At 42.1% G+C, this 15,294-nt stretch overlaps 1 protein-coding gene and 1 long non-coding RNA gene across 3 annotated transcripts in view; one reads left to right on the top strand and one right to left on the bottom strand.

The window, feature by feature from the left end:
* LOC139812376 (uncharacterized) overlaps positions 1-13,762 on the top strand; it is a 149,541-nt gene extending 135,779 nt beyond the window's left edge. For both annotated transcript variants that reach the window (XR_011731862.1, XR_011731861.1), the window contains one exon: positions 8,962-13,762. This is a non-coding gene — a long non-coding RNA (uncharacterized lncRNA). The remainder of the gene's footprint in view (positions 1-8,961) is intronic.
* The window catches only part of LOC139812375 (uncharacterized), a 319,731-nt gene that overhangs the window by 13,617 nt on the left and 290,820 nt on the right, over positions 1-15,294 (bottom strand). Inside the window, exons 5-6 of the mRNA XM_071777146.1 lie at positions 6,874-7,183; positions 2,353-2,561 (exon numbers count right to left, since the gene is read on the bottom strand). Of these exons, the coding sequence (XP_071633247.1) occupies positions 2,353-2,561; positions 6,874-7,183 (519 nt within the window). The remainder of the gene's footprint in view (positions 1-2,352; positions 2,562-6,873; positions 7,184-15,294) is intronic.

The following is a 15,294-nucleotide window of genomic DNA, read 5'->3' as shown; positions in this document are numbered from 1 at the left end:
CTGAAGCGGGAAGATGGCACGCGGAATTTTCGTGCGGAAGGGTGAAAAAATGATGACTCCAGCGGTCCTTAATTCGTATCCTCTGGCACGCTTAGCGAGTTAGCGCTAAACGTGATCAATCTTTACTTTATACTAAAATGAAACGGGATGGATAATATAAAAATTAATTTAAAAATATTGGAATTTTAAAACTACGATTTCTACAAACATTTTTAGTCAAAAGATCAATTGTGAAAGTAAAATATATCTTATATATATAATTTCGTTAAAATATGATCGAACGATATTTTCGACTTAAAATAATGAACATTTCATTTTCATTTGTTTCCGAATTTCTCAAAGATGTGTACAAAGTTGGAGACCGACCCGATAATAGGAAACGAGAGCCCCAGGGATTTCCATGAGCGAGCGTCTCCGGGTTGAGCACCGCGATCGCGCCGCGTCTCGCTTGAACCATGGACCAGACAAAAGATCCTGGTTCTCACGACCACGCCCTCTCTCCTCGCCGCCTGTGCCCCTCGCCAGACGGCGGCGATGCCTTCACGAAGGTACTTATCCACCGGAAATTCCTGAAGCCAACCACCACCGCCGCGCCGCGCCATGTCGTGTATATGCATACGCGCGGTCAGGAACGGAACGGAACAGAAGGCGCGGAACGGCGCGACCTCCTCCAAAGTTCTCTCGCGTGACGCGGTAATAAATGGCCGGGGTTGTATGTTATACGCGAGGGTGCCCGTACACGAGAGCGGGTAAAAGTGCGAATCTTTTTCTTCTCCCCCCCTCACCCCCACTTCATCCTCCGCGCGCTGGACAGAGGCACCTCCTCGGCGACGGGACGTCGCGGAACGGTATCGAATTTCCGCGAGGCTCCACGGTCGTGAATCCTAGCGTGCGAATGCCGGCGACCCCTGACCCCGCCGGGCCACGGATCACGCGCGCGAAAAGTCCTGGCGGAGGATAGCACGGCGCCACGCCGCGGCCGTGCCGATGTGTGCATCCTATCCTGTTGTACTGTGTGCAATATGCAAGAGAGTCGTAGTGTTGCTGATGTATATAAATTCGCGAAACACGACGAACTAACGCGCGATCGAACCGACGACCGTCCATTAATCGATTCGATAAAAGAATCGGAAATTTCCTGTACAGTCTAGTTGAACTCGCGCGAAGAATTGATTTTCAGAATTGCCCTTTTATCGTAATCGGTCAGCAGTTTCTCGGAGCTCGTAAATCTCGCGCGGCGAGCGACTACCGGGCGTTTACCGCGTCCAATTCGAGCACAGCTCGTTCGAGAAAAGCGCACTCCCGGTTCTCGTAGATACTAAAGGAATGTCCCGATGACTAATGACTCGCCCATCGAGTACTTGACACAGCTGGACGACAAGTCGTCAGCTACCGTACGCTCAACTCGAACGTCATTATTATCGGCACAGAACGACGATTTGATGGCGAAGCTGCGAACTTCGCGCCGATTTAACGTGGGAAGGTGGAGGATAATGATTCCCAATCTACACATAAGCGTAGTTTCTTCTAGTGCGCGAGCAGAAGAAGAGATTTCCACGTCCGCTCACTTCGAAAGCATCATGCTGCTTCGCCGAGATCCTAGCTTATATACGTAATTGCACGCGGTAATGACGAGGCCCTGTCCCCGTAATTAAACTCTTTCTTGTCCGCTTTTTCTTTTCAAATACTACGCTCGTAGAGTTCAAGTATTCTGCGTAGACTATCGCGTTGTTTGTATGTCAATAACTAGAAACAATAGGGCAAACTAGCGTAAGCCGCGTATGTGAAGGGAGAGAGGGGACCGATGTTAAAGTGACGAGGCACGCAATCGTTCCAACGATCGCTGACGCACACACACGTGAGTCACGATCGCACATAGCGATCATCGAGAACGTAACGCGTTTGTTTCTTCGAATCGATTGATTTATTTCATCTTGATTAGCTTTCCCAACTGTAGTTCCAATAGTTGTCTATAGTTTTTTTAACTGTGTACTGGGACGGAGAGATTTATGACACAACGATGCTACGTAATTTAACTAGCTTATTTTACTTGCAACTCCAGTGGCATCTTTCGTTTGTGAGTCCCTGATCAAAAGAGAGTTCTGTTATCTTCCGAAATATATTTTAGTAATTAACACTGGAGACCATAAAAACAAAAATAGAGGCAAAATAATATGAGAAAGATGCCGTATTACTTTATCAAAGAATATTAAAATTGACGCGATAATACAATATAAAAAATATAGATATAATTTATTTATAGACAAAACTGCAGACAGGAGTCATCATTGTAACACAGTTGGTTCCAGATCGAGAAAGCACTGTATACCCGGGCAATTAACATCAACTTACCGGTATGAGTCCTCTTGTGCGCCTTTAGGTGCGAGCTCTTCGTGTAAACTTTGTCGCAACCGGCGACGTCGCATCTGTGAACTTTGCGTCTCTTCAGCGCGTCGCCGCATTCGCCGTCGACACCTAAACTGCCGCCGTTTCCGCCAACGGCGTTTCCTCGACCGCCCAAACCAATACCCGCCGCTAGCGCTGGACGTTTGTGAAATACGCTGTAATCAGAGAGTTAAACTCACATAAAATTAAACATGACGTGAATAAATACAAATGAAAATATCTCTTGCCGTTAAAAAGTTGCCCTAATAAAACTACATTCGACACGATATGTATCTATTTTTTTTAAATTTATTTTAATTGAGATGGATTTTGTAAAATCGATGTAAGTAAAGCATGCATAATTCAGTATTCACAAATTTAGAAAATAAAATGCGATCTAAAGAGAGGAAAAGAGAAGATAAGCGATTTCTTCATGGCGACATTTTAATTACAATTTTTAATATACTTCCTGGGAATTTATCAATGTTTAACGACATTTATGTAAGTCTTGTATTAACCTTTCTCTTCACATGAGCGAAGAACTCACTCAGTGACTAGTTTTTGACTGTATCAAAGGCAGGCAATGTCGTTCGAAATGAAACGACCCGAGGAGAAGTAATATCCCGTCAAGAAGAAATCAAACGCGATTCATAAAACGGCGTAACGCAACGCACTACGAATTATGAAAGGATCAATCCTGGGATCGCGTGCCTTTTTGCGCCTGATTGCCGCCCGACGCACGCTCGTAACTATACACCATACATCCCAGACGTTGATTACGATGAGGAAACGAGCGACAAAAAATTCGCCGTTCCAGCCACCAGTCGCTACCAATATCAATTCCTATATGGACGAGACGTCTTCATCGTCCGTCGTTTTGCGCCGCGAGTAGACTCGATTGCGCGACAGATGATCTCTCACTCTTACTTTTTCTAATCATGTATGTACACCTGGAGGCTATAGTAGTTAATTTTTAATATTTTCCCAGTTGCAAGTTTATTCTAATTTAATATTCAATTTTTATATTAAAATCTGATACTTTTTTTGTAGGTTTACTTGTCTGATATCTCCGTAAAAATAAATTCATAAAAGAACGATTTTAAAAGAAATATCAAAGATTTAGGTGTCCACACCGGATGATTAAAAATAAACATTTATTAAGAAACACTGAAAAAAGAAGAAATTCTTAAAATTGACTTGTTTAAAAATGATAATTTCACAAGACATAAAATTATTTGCTCCAACAGTGGAGGTCTAAATCAACATAATTTTGCGTTTCTCTTTGCTTAATCCAAGTCGCGGTGTAAATTACTTTCCCAGATAACTGCTTTTACATTCAGATGAGTGTACCAATTTCCGACGGGTCATTTGTAATGCGGAGTACCTTTCTCGATAAATATTCGAAAAAGTGAGTCGATTCGTCGAAAGCGCGCAATCGGCCGAACGGCACTGGACCGATCGATGAAAACAAGAAAGGCGTATATCGGACCGGCTCGATCAATCTCAACTTGACGCAGTGAATTCTGGTAAGACTTGTTTTTCCACGAAACTCGTACGTGGCAACAATATAGATAGGCTTGCCTTTTTTTTACGACGTGCCGTATTAGTACCGGTCAATTTGGCGCAGCGCAAAATATCACCCTCAAATTATTTATGAAGTAAGAAAGGAGGTAAACACGCTGACGAGAGATAATCTAAAAGAATTACATAAGTGTCCGAAGTTTCGAAGTTTTTCCACGATCACAATAAATTCGACTCTTGGATTATATTATTTTAGAACGTTATTTATATCAAAATTTTCTATATTCGCCTTTATATTCGCTCCTTTTGTTATCATTATAATTTTGTTATCGATACGATGACTCGTTGACATGAAGTTATTTTATTTGACGGCGATATTTTATATAAATTCATCGAGACAATAAATTACAGAGCGATACCGATCTGCGACGTGCGATCCGGGCTGCAACCCGGAGAATTCGAGTTTTGCTGGCTCGATAAAATGACGTCGGTACCACTGACGCGTTCTTAACCGCGCTGTATTTCATCGAAGCTATGTGAGGGCTCTCCTCCGTACCATTCGCGCTATAAACTAGAACGGCGTGTTGCGCGAACTGACATAAATCCGTTTCCAGTCGCGATAATCCGGCTCGCGTCTACCTCAATCCCGCCCCTCGGAAAGCACCAGTCAGTGTGTCTTTGTTCATTCGTGTTTCTCTCTCTGTCGACACATAAACGCCATGGAAAATTAATTATTCGCTGTACGTCAATATGAACTAACAACTGTATATTGCCTCCTAACATACTTTTCTAACGATCTTGCTGTACACGTCACAGTCCGTTAACCCTCGCGTTAGCGGCGAGAAGACCGCACGTCGCGAGCCAGAAATGTGTGGCAGAAACGCGCATCGCAATGTGCGTTTTAAACAAAAACCTATAACGAAACGAAGTAAAAACGGGTATGTGCCACAGTTGTAGTCTGTAAACAGTTTTCGCTGCAAGCAGAAGTTAATGAAACTCGTTTTATCAAATGTGATATCACTCACATGTAAATTACTAAATCATCCCTTAAGTAACGCGATTTAATAGATATTTTTGAAGTAAAACAAAAAATTGGACATTTTAATCTTAATCCAAAGTATACTTTCCATTATTATTTACAATTTCTTGCCATCTTAATTTTAAATTTTCAATTCTCTAGTGATAAATCTCTCGGTTTTGAGCTAAAAAGTAAACCAAGCTCCCTTTCATACTGTATCATTTACAGGACGACTCAATAAATTGTGTGTTTAAAGCTTAAAAAGTCAACACGACATAATAAAAAAAAAACATTAATCAACTGGGCATCATAAATCCGATGATCTGATAGACAAGAGAGATTTATTTTTAAATGTATCAGATCATTCGATAAGTAATGTCGCATTTTGAAATAGATTTTGAAGAACAAAATTTATTTCATTTATTAATTTAATCTAATGTAAAATGTAATTAACACTTTGTTCCACTACCGTCTGCCTAATTTGATATAAATAAAATAAATACGACAGTGCTTATCGAACGACTTAATATATGTATATTTTTTCTATGAGGCGAATTCATCGCGCATTCTCTACACAGAATACTGACATACGGGTGTATCAGGACTCGTGTTGCATGTACGTATACTCATGTCTACTTGAGACATGCTCGAGGTATACACAAAGGGATAAAAAGATGTACACATAAAAGACAAGCTGCAATTTACATCGGACATGATTTATAATTATTTCTTCGTCATGCGTGGATTAAGACAGAAATGACCATATAAAATTCCATACAGTTAAGAAGAGCCGTATAATTATTGCCTACCAGATATAGTTGCTAAATGCTTGAAAATTTATAAATGTAGAATTAAAATGATTCTCGTGCGCGTTTTTTAGATAACGATCGATTTCTCCAACGGACTTGAAACCGCCGATTGAAAGATCCAAGGATAGGGGCCAATGGAGCTCGTGCGCGGCACGGCCGTATAGATACACTGATTTACAAAGAGCTTATAATGGATCGGCGTCACGCTAATTGGGCGAAAGGAGCGAGTCGAAATTACTTAGGCGCGTGCTCGAAAGAAATCGTGACGGGACGTGTAAAATGAGGTTTGTTAGCGTGCGCCGGGTGTCACGAGATTACTATGTTTCCTAGTGTGTATATGTCGGGGCACGGTTTCTATATAACGTTCGGATGGATCGCGGGAGAGGGCCCGGGCGCACAATGGAAACGACAGTCGCGCGCGGGTGCGCGGCGAGAGCAAATTAAACGAGATTTACAGCGGGTGCACGATCTCGTCCTATTAACCCTGGACATGCTTATGCATTCGATGAAATATACGGCTGTATACGTAAGCATCGGCACCGTGAATGAGTGCACTCGCGATATCCTGCCGCTCTCAACCGATTGTAAAGCGATAATAAAGTCGGTCTTTGTATTCCGCAGTAATATTGTTAATAAGTTTGAACGCACACGTACGCGCGCAATGTTTCTTGCGTTATCGCGCACTTATTCCGTCTTCACGTCTTCATTCCGAAGAATTTAAATGTTACACACCGGATGGCGGCAATCATACAATTTTGATTTCTTCTACCTACAGATTCTACATTCTACCACGTGCGAATTCTCGTTCAGGTTTTCATAGATGATTGACGATTCGCAGGAGAAAATCTCTTCGATCAGAATTACTAGAGACACTAGCGGGACATTAAATTATTCTCGCATTATCCACATCGACCACATCCACGATGCAGACTTGTTTAGCATGCATCGTGTTATGCCGGCGGCAATATCAATTATCAATTAATCATTAACTTTTATCACGCGCTCGTCTTAATCACGCTACATGAGCCTTTAACGCCTATTCTCCTCGGCGTTCCCTCGTCGTCTTTACGCAACGCAGACACGCCTGTCTTAAGTGAGGGGGGAGGAAAGGGGACGCAACAGGTGAATAATAATACTTACAGAGAAGCGTCCTTTATCCTCTGCAACGCGAGAAGGGCCGCGGAAGGGGAGATGAAGACGGAGTCGGGCGGCTCCATCATGCAGACCGACACGTCCCTCTCCCGGTCCCTCTCCCGGTCTCGCTGCCTGTCCCTGTCGCGATCGCGTTCCCTTTCTCTCTCCCTGATCGCGGGCTCTCGTTCCCTCTCGTTCTCGCCGCTCCTCTCCCGCACCCTCTCGCGCTCGCGCTCCCGGTTCCTCTCCCGGCTTCGATCACGACCGTGATCTCTGTCCCATGCTGTTTCGCCCAACGGTGGCAGAGATGGGGACGCTGCAAAAGAAACACATTTCCTCCATTTATCCCTGCTTGCTTCTTTGCTGTTAAAAAAAAATGTAATAATAACAATAATAACTTTATTGCGCGCGCGCACACACAAGATTGCTTCATGATAAATTGGATAATTACACGGAGCATGAATGAGAAAAATGTACACGCAAAAGGTGAGGCACCAGCAATTGCTGCCTATGATGCCTATCTGTAATAAAACACGATGATCAGAGCGCAAGATGGATAAAACGTGAAATACGTGGAACGTAAATAGAACTTAAATAATTGTACTTTGCTTCGACATAAATCATTTGAGTTTAAATCGCTGAACGGAGATCGCATCTTAATATTTATAAATAATATTATCGATTTGAGAACTCACAGCTGCGGAAATTCATGTGTGTGATCAATTCAAACGGGATTCTATAACATAATTCACTGCATACGCGATAGCGATGTTAATATTCATTTTCTAAGGGGGCCAGATTACACGAAGGGATATTCCGATTTGAAGGGGGGGGGGAAACCGTCCTCGCAGATTGGAAACCTATTTCTGAGAACACCCGGTATCACCTGCCGCCTAACTGATTACGGTATTTTACATAATTACGCGGTATCTCTCGCACCTTGCAGGGAGCGTGCCGTGTTCCGGGTAATAGCTATACAACTGCTATTCAAAAGTAAAATCACGACGTTCCGATAGGATGCTGAATACAAGCGGAATAATGGGAGCAACGATCGACGTGCAATTTCTTTTCTTCATACGCGATATCTGCATGTTTGCCGTGTTTGCGCGAACGTGCCGTAGTGGCACGTCACGGTACCGTGCCCTCGATCCATCAGCGATCGAGGATCGAAGGTCGATGTCAGGCGAGCACGGTGCAGCTCATGCAACCTCTCGCGAATAAATCAACGGAGTGAAGAAAGCGCGAGCGTTCCTTTGCGCTCAAGTCCCCCCTCTCGAGAGCCTCAATCCCACCGCGACCGCGATGTGCTACAAATCGCTTTATAATCTCTTTTTATAGAACCGCGTACGAGAAATCGGGACCGATCTGACTCGAAGCTTGAACTCAACTTATAATCGCTCACGGTCGCGCGGGTTTTCCGCGAAATTTCGTGAGTATATATCGCGAATCGTTTCCACGTAAATTTCTACACCTTTCAAACATTAGCAGTTTATTGCCGTGTTATATGGCGTAGCATTGCAATTTACTTCGCTGTTTAGAGAGTTTTGACGACCTTTGACCCGGCGACGACGCGACCGGTCAGCACTGAATCGGGCATCTTGCAGCACGTTTTGCGATTTGCATGACAAGCATATTAAATGTCCGTGACATTACTGTTACTAATTAGTACTTGCATTAGCAAGGCAATACATTCGCGGGATCGAACGAAAAGATGCGGTCGGCTTTACGAGACTGCTATCGATCGTCCTGCCGATAATATTTTGACCACTCCGCGCCTTTCGTTCGATCATAAAAGTCGTCCTTCGTAATTGACGTAAAATTGTAATTTGTAAGCTTATTTCATTACGGAATAATGATTTGTTCGTGTAAACATGCGATTATATATAACATCACGTAATTTTGATTACACAAATCCAAGTTCTTATTTGTATTATTCTTATAATCAAAAAGTTCTTTTCATTCGTTCAATGTACGCAAAATTGGAATAATTGTATTGTTTAATAATTAATAAAGGAAATGATATTTATCAATAATGATAACTAATATAATTCGTTCCCGATGGCCGATTTCATCAATTATCCATTTTTGTTGCAGCAGAAATCTCGTGAGCGGTCTGGAGGAAGCCAAGCGTCTTCGAGGAATCATATCGAGGAATCATCATTATGAATTCAGTCGGTCAGGCCACGACATATAACAGCGCAATAACGGCGGTATTATTAGCCGCAATTTCCGTGCGCCGGACGGGGCGGCTTCGCTTAATTAGCCGCTGTTCGGACACTTTTTCCCTTCTCCGAGGTCTCGTTCCGGACGTCTCGTTATGGCCATTAACTCTTCTCATGGTTCTAGCTGAGACCCTATCTTCGCTATCTAATGGAGCACGCAGTCGTCACTACTAGGATAGAAACAAATCTGACAGAGCTTCGCCGGTCAATGTCTCGCGTTTCACCCTAATTCTTTTTCCTTCTCGTTTCCTTTTTCCCGTCTAACCATAATATATAATTTGTGACGTTACAATATAATAATGCGTGTGATTGACGTATGACGCGGTCGCTTAATTATGTTTCTAAAAAGGGGTTCGCTTCCGGTAAGAAGTTGACGATTAAGATAGAATTCGCGTATTAGACAGTCTTGTTCGAGTAACTCCAGATTAATAATATAATATGTTATCTCTCCCCACATTATGACATATGCAAGGGAGGAAATAATTTAATTTATCGATTAAAAATATCTGATTAATTTTCATTAAATATATGACTATAAATCCGAGCTCTGCAGCTGACTCGAGTTCTACATATAACGACGGTGTAGTTTTAAATCAATTTAATATTAATAATATTAAATATTAATATTAATAATATTAAATATTATAGTTAAATAGATATTAGCCACATACATTTGCGCGTACATTTAGAAATCGTCCTTCCTTAATTTCTAAATTATGTAAATTATATCAAATTACGATATTTTATCCTTCGAGAATTCTCCTCACGCAGGATTTTCGCTACTGTCTCCAAAATTGTTATTTATTATAAATCTCGGAGCGCGTTTTGTAAACATCTTCTTCCGCTGCTGCTCGATTATATCATACCAATGCCAATGGTGAGATCATCCCTCTCGCGTTCGCTATATCATCGCCTCGCCTACGCGGCAGGGTTAATCCTAAGCATTACCGGTAATAATACGCGGTCTTAACATATGTTTCGCCTTTTCTGTCCGCTTCGTCTTCCCTCTGCTCGCTCCCACTCGCGCGGTCCTTTACCCTCGATCTTCTTCATCCTTCTTTCACTTCTTTCTTCGCGCACAGGTATTCGAGGCTTTCGCGGCCGCCGCGCGCGCAAGAGAAAGAGAGAAAGAACGTCAGGGGGTAATTGATAATGTTAAACGCCGAGGTTAATCCGTCGATTTATGAGCAGAGTGTGCACCGTGGATTTTTTAAAATCTGCCAAATTGAGGGATAATCGTCCGACATTAATGCCTCGCGCTGCTTAAAGATCGCGAAGCCAGGGGGGGGGGGTTTGATTGAGAGAGATAAGTGGGAGTTCGTGGAGGTTTATAGCGCCTCGCGTGTCCGGTGGCGAATAAAAGAGAGGCCCCCGCTAATCCGCCAAGAAAAAGAGGAGGCGGGGTGCCTGAATCGGCTGAGAGAATCGATCTCGCGTTAGCCGCGGCGCGCGGGCGTTGAAGATAAAGCGCTTGCCTCGTGACCCGGAGCCAGAGGTAGTCACTCGTTGTAGGATCCTGCGTTCGCAACGATGCGATGCAAGCTTTATCCCGTGACTTTTGAATCGCGTCATACCTAATCCGCGACGATAACTTGTGTGCGCATTTAGATAAATAATACTTTAACGTAATGGATATAAGGATATATAATAGGAACGGTTAAAACTAGCAGCAGCAATAAAAAAGCTTTAAGAATTAAAAAAAAACTGTTTAGGTATACGAGATTGAACGTATTCGATTCAAGCGATTCGTAAGACGCTAGTTCGTTTTTCGTCGTCGAAGTATGAGCATGCAAGATGATTACAAACGCGTCTGTGTCACATTTACGGAGTAAACGATCGACGATTTCCGTTTACTCCGCGCTCCGTGCGCGGCAAACATCTATTATCGCGTATAATCCAGCGGGTGGGCGCATTAGCCGCGCGGAAATATGCGCGAGTGCTCGCGTGCGCGCGTGCACAGGATAGAAGGTGGGTGGACATGCCACCCGCGTCGCGGAACTCGTTAGGCTTTATGTGTTTTCAATTAAGTTTCCGGGCCCGCGTACGCGCGCGGCGGGCGCGCAGATTAGCGCGGGCGGCTGTGCTCGGGTCGATTAATCGTCGAGTATTATCTCTCTCGTCTCCCCTCGTGTGTCACGGGGGCCACTACGACGTTTAGAAAATTTATCGATGGCGGCTCGTTGTGTAAAGCACCGGTTATCCATCAGGTGTGAAGATAACGTGCGCGATAACGCCTAAACGTTATTCACGCAAAGTGCCGTAAGTCCGTCCATAGAGCGTTTGCAGCTCGAGAGGGATTCCACGGACGATCGCTGAATCTTCACGCCGATGTCTGTCCATTTTATAGAAGAAAAAAAAGAAACCTGCGAGATGGTAGGTGTAGTCAAAGTTGATGCAAATTTAATTTAGATTGTATAGTTATGATAAAAACAGAAAAATCATAAGAGCTATATTAGATATTAAAGTAATTATGACTGATGGCTGTGACATAGACTAAGTTTACACGTCCACCATTAATCGGGTTTAATTCATCTAGCGTTTACACGTTTCCTTACAACCCGCTTTATAAGTCTACATATCTTCGTCGACGGGTGTAAGAGTAACACAACAACTGGTGTTATAAAACCGGATTTAATTAACGTTTACACGATATCTTACGCCGATAGTTATAACTGCAGATGTTACTAAACCCGATTAATGGTGACGTGTAAACTTAGTCATATATATAAATATATATTATTACAAATATGTTTGTGTAATAAATACGTCCGTATATTATTTTATAAGAATAAAAACGTTTAATTGATAAGATAACTTTACTCAGAAAATAAGCATAAATGTAAATGCGATGTAATCTTAATCCATTTGGCCGGCAGAACAAACTGTGCTCGTGGTCGTCAATGACTTGCGCCGAATCAGGCACCGGCCGAGTGGGTTAAGGAAACTATATTTATTCATTATAAACAGATATTTTTTTTTCTTTCTTTCCTTTTCTGCAATATGAACAAAATTAAAAGAGCAGTACAAGTTAATTTACAATAACTTTTAGGGCGCAGACAAGACACTTTGTAAAGACACAGAGAAGCGCGTACAGACCGTACAGACGAGTCACTTTGTAATGGTGCAGTCTGCCCGTTTATATGAGTCTGTAACGCTTCTCTGTGTCCGTACAAAGTGTCTTGTCTGTACAAATTCGTTCAGACGAGCGACTTCGTCTAGCGCTTCCACAAAATGTTCTCATTCATTATAATCACTGCACCAACTTATAATACAATCTGCACATCTAACAAAGTGAATTATATTCTACCATAGCTAATGTCTTATAAAGAACACATTAAGGAAAAAGCATTCAGCTTCTGGTATTTTTATATTATATATCAAACATATAGCATTTTATATAACGTATTTATATACTGTGTGTTTTAATGACATACATAACAATTTTTTTGTTCTGCATGGCCGATTAAAATAAGTAAGAATAAAGAAACAAAAAGATTCAAAGGATTATCTTAATAAGACAGTAAACTCTTCTAAAATATTTGAGAGATAAAAATTCTAGTTAAATTCAAAAATTGTACAGAGAGAAGGAAGATCACATTATGCTACGCAATGTGTGCGTGATGTAATGTTTCTACAAAACGGAATCCAATTTCACGCGCGACAAAATACGCTCAGCTTGCACAACAGAGATAGTATACCATTCTAGAAATAATTAAAATTAATCTTTCGTCGTATTTACGGCTTCAGACCGTGTCGCGCGACTCGCGTGACGCAAACGCAGAATGAAGGATTATCTCTTTGAGCAACACGTTGACGTGTCTTTATCATAATTAAGCGCGGCCGCGTGCACGCTAATTGACAAAGGCGTAATTGCGCCAGTATGGCGAAAGTAAATGTGGAAATGTAGTTACATATGCCAATTTCGTAGAATTTCACGGTTCTTATGAATCTCACTAACGCATGCACGTATATTACGCGCGGCAGGCGACAATGTGATTCGTTATTCATTCACAATATATAATGTTTAGAATCTCAACATTCAAATGAAAAGAAAAAATTCTTCGTAAAAAATTATTCGGACCTCACCAATGTATTGCCGATTTCGATTAATGCGGGACAAACGACGTATGTATCGTGTCATGAAAAGTACATAATTCATTAATAACCCAGAAGGTATCGAAAGAGCACAGTGAGAATCGATTGCTCGTAAAATATGAAAGTGCGATGGTATTCAGATTAAGATATGCGGAAGATAATCGATTTATATGCGCGTTGCATTAATCTCAGAACTTTTACGACAGTGCCCGCTACTGCTCCGCGATAAATTGCAACTTCGTTATCATGTCCCTTGAATGCGTCCCGTTCATTTTTTTTCATACGTGTCGTAAATATCGCGCCATCAAAAGTAATGCATATGCATGCGAATGAGTTTTTGCAATCGTTAATGTAATACTTTTTTATCCGCGCGCGACTCTCGTGAGATATAAAAGTATCGCGTAACATTAATAAAAATCACAGCAAACGCGATATATTATCATCGCGCGATCAATTCAACTTTATTTAACTTTACTTTCTTTATGAAGAACGATAAATATTAAACACTTTGTCATATATATTTTCGTGCGCCTCTAAAAATAAAAATCTTACTTTAAAAAGTGCATAATTTCATATTTATATAACTCATATGTATTTTTTACACGTATCTTTATATACGATGAATCACAAGCTCATAAAATCGGACAGGACACGCACTTAGTATTAAACGCGTGATGGCGTTACAGAAGGATTCATGCAATTAGGGCCACACAAAGATAGCTCATGGGAGACAATGCTGTTACTCGCGCGTCAGAACGGCAAAGGGCAACTGAATGAACGACCAAGAAGTACATGGTCTAGGTGAAAGCGCGGGAGTTAACCGTTTTGAAGTCCCTCGCGGGCACCGTTCGAATTGTCCCACCCACGCCGGTCGCGCATGGACCGTATAGGAAGCGAGCCGAGAGATGCTCCCATCAGTCGCGCGGAGCAACGATGCGGCAGATGGATGAGCCGGCTCGATTCATAAGACTCGTAAGATCGAAGAAACGGGACAAGACAAACACCAGTTAATTGGGAATCCGCTAAGATGGATGGACATCTTATTATCTGGCATATACGCGGTGTGCTGTATAACGCGGAGAGGGATCGCCGCGGTTGATGCATGAACTAGCGAGACGGAAAGATTAGGTGAATGGCGATCAAGGTACATTATGAGCATTAACAAATACGGCTCGGGCCGACGCGACGCCCGTGATTAATCGAGCCCCCGGAGAAAACCGCCACATCGGAATGCACCGCCGCACACGTAAAATGTTACCGCGGCCACGTGGTCGCGGGTCTTGACTCGGACCCAGAACCAGTCACGAATAATGGTATCAAAACGAATATGGTCACGAAAGGTCGAAATCCCGAACGTCGAACTTCGTGAACTTTGGACGCTATAACTTATGCTCATTATAAATCCGCAGGCCATTATCATTGCGAGTAGAACGGTTGTTAATCAGCGCTTTACAGTTTGAGAATTGACTATATTATTAGATATTTATATTTGGATATTTTTTCAAATGTCGAATTATTGTGTATCGCAGTAATTTAAAATAAAAAGTAAAATTATTTATATATAATATTTCCAGTTTGATGTTTATATATCAGTGCTATATTAACTTACGGCAGCGTTTTTCCGATTCCTCTTTCTCTATATATTCGTTTTATTTTATCTCAAGTCACGAAAGACGGGGATATATAATTATAATGTCGATAATGGGATAAAAGAAACGCGGTCGTGACGTAAAGAGAGAGTGCGAAAAAATGGAAAACTTGATTCTCTGTAATTTTAATAATCCACTATAATCTGTAACAGCCGGGATTCTCTGTAATTAAGGCCTGCGAATTTCGGGAACCGGCCCACTCGCGCAATCAGTGCACACGTGCTTTACGAGGACGAGCCTACCGCTCTGATACCTTCCGGGCTAAAAATAAATTATGCAAGTGATGGCGCAGCTCGAGAGTTATGATAACGTCTCACTCGATGCGCCGATTCTCCCTTGTGATCAGGCTCGGTGAGTACCGGGAGTGAAACTCACCGGGCGGTTGCCAGGTTATGTACGTTTAATGAAATAAGTATTATATTTATAAAAATATATATTAATCATTTTCTCCCTCCTAAGAT

This window comes from Temnothorax longispinosus, chromosome 4 (assembly GCF_030848805.1).
Source record: "Temnothorax longispinosus isolate EJ_2023e chromosome 4, Tlon_JGU_v1, whole genome shotgun sequence".
Lineage (NCBI taxonomy): Eukaryota > Metazoa > Arthropoda > Insecta > Hymenoptera > Formicidae > Temnothorax > Temnothorax longispinosus.
The sequence above is the reverse complement of the archived record's forward strand: the minus strand, read 5'-3'. Positions and strand labels throughout refer to the sequence as shown.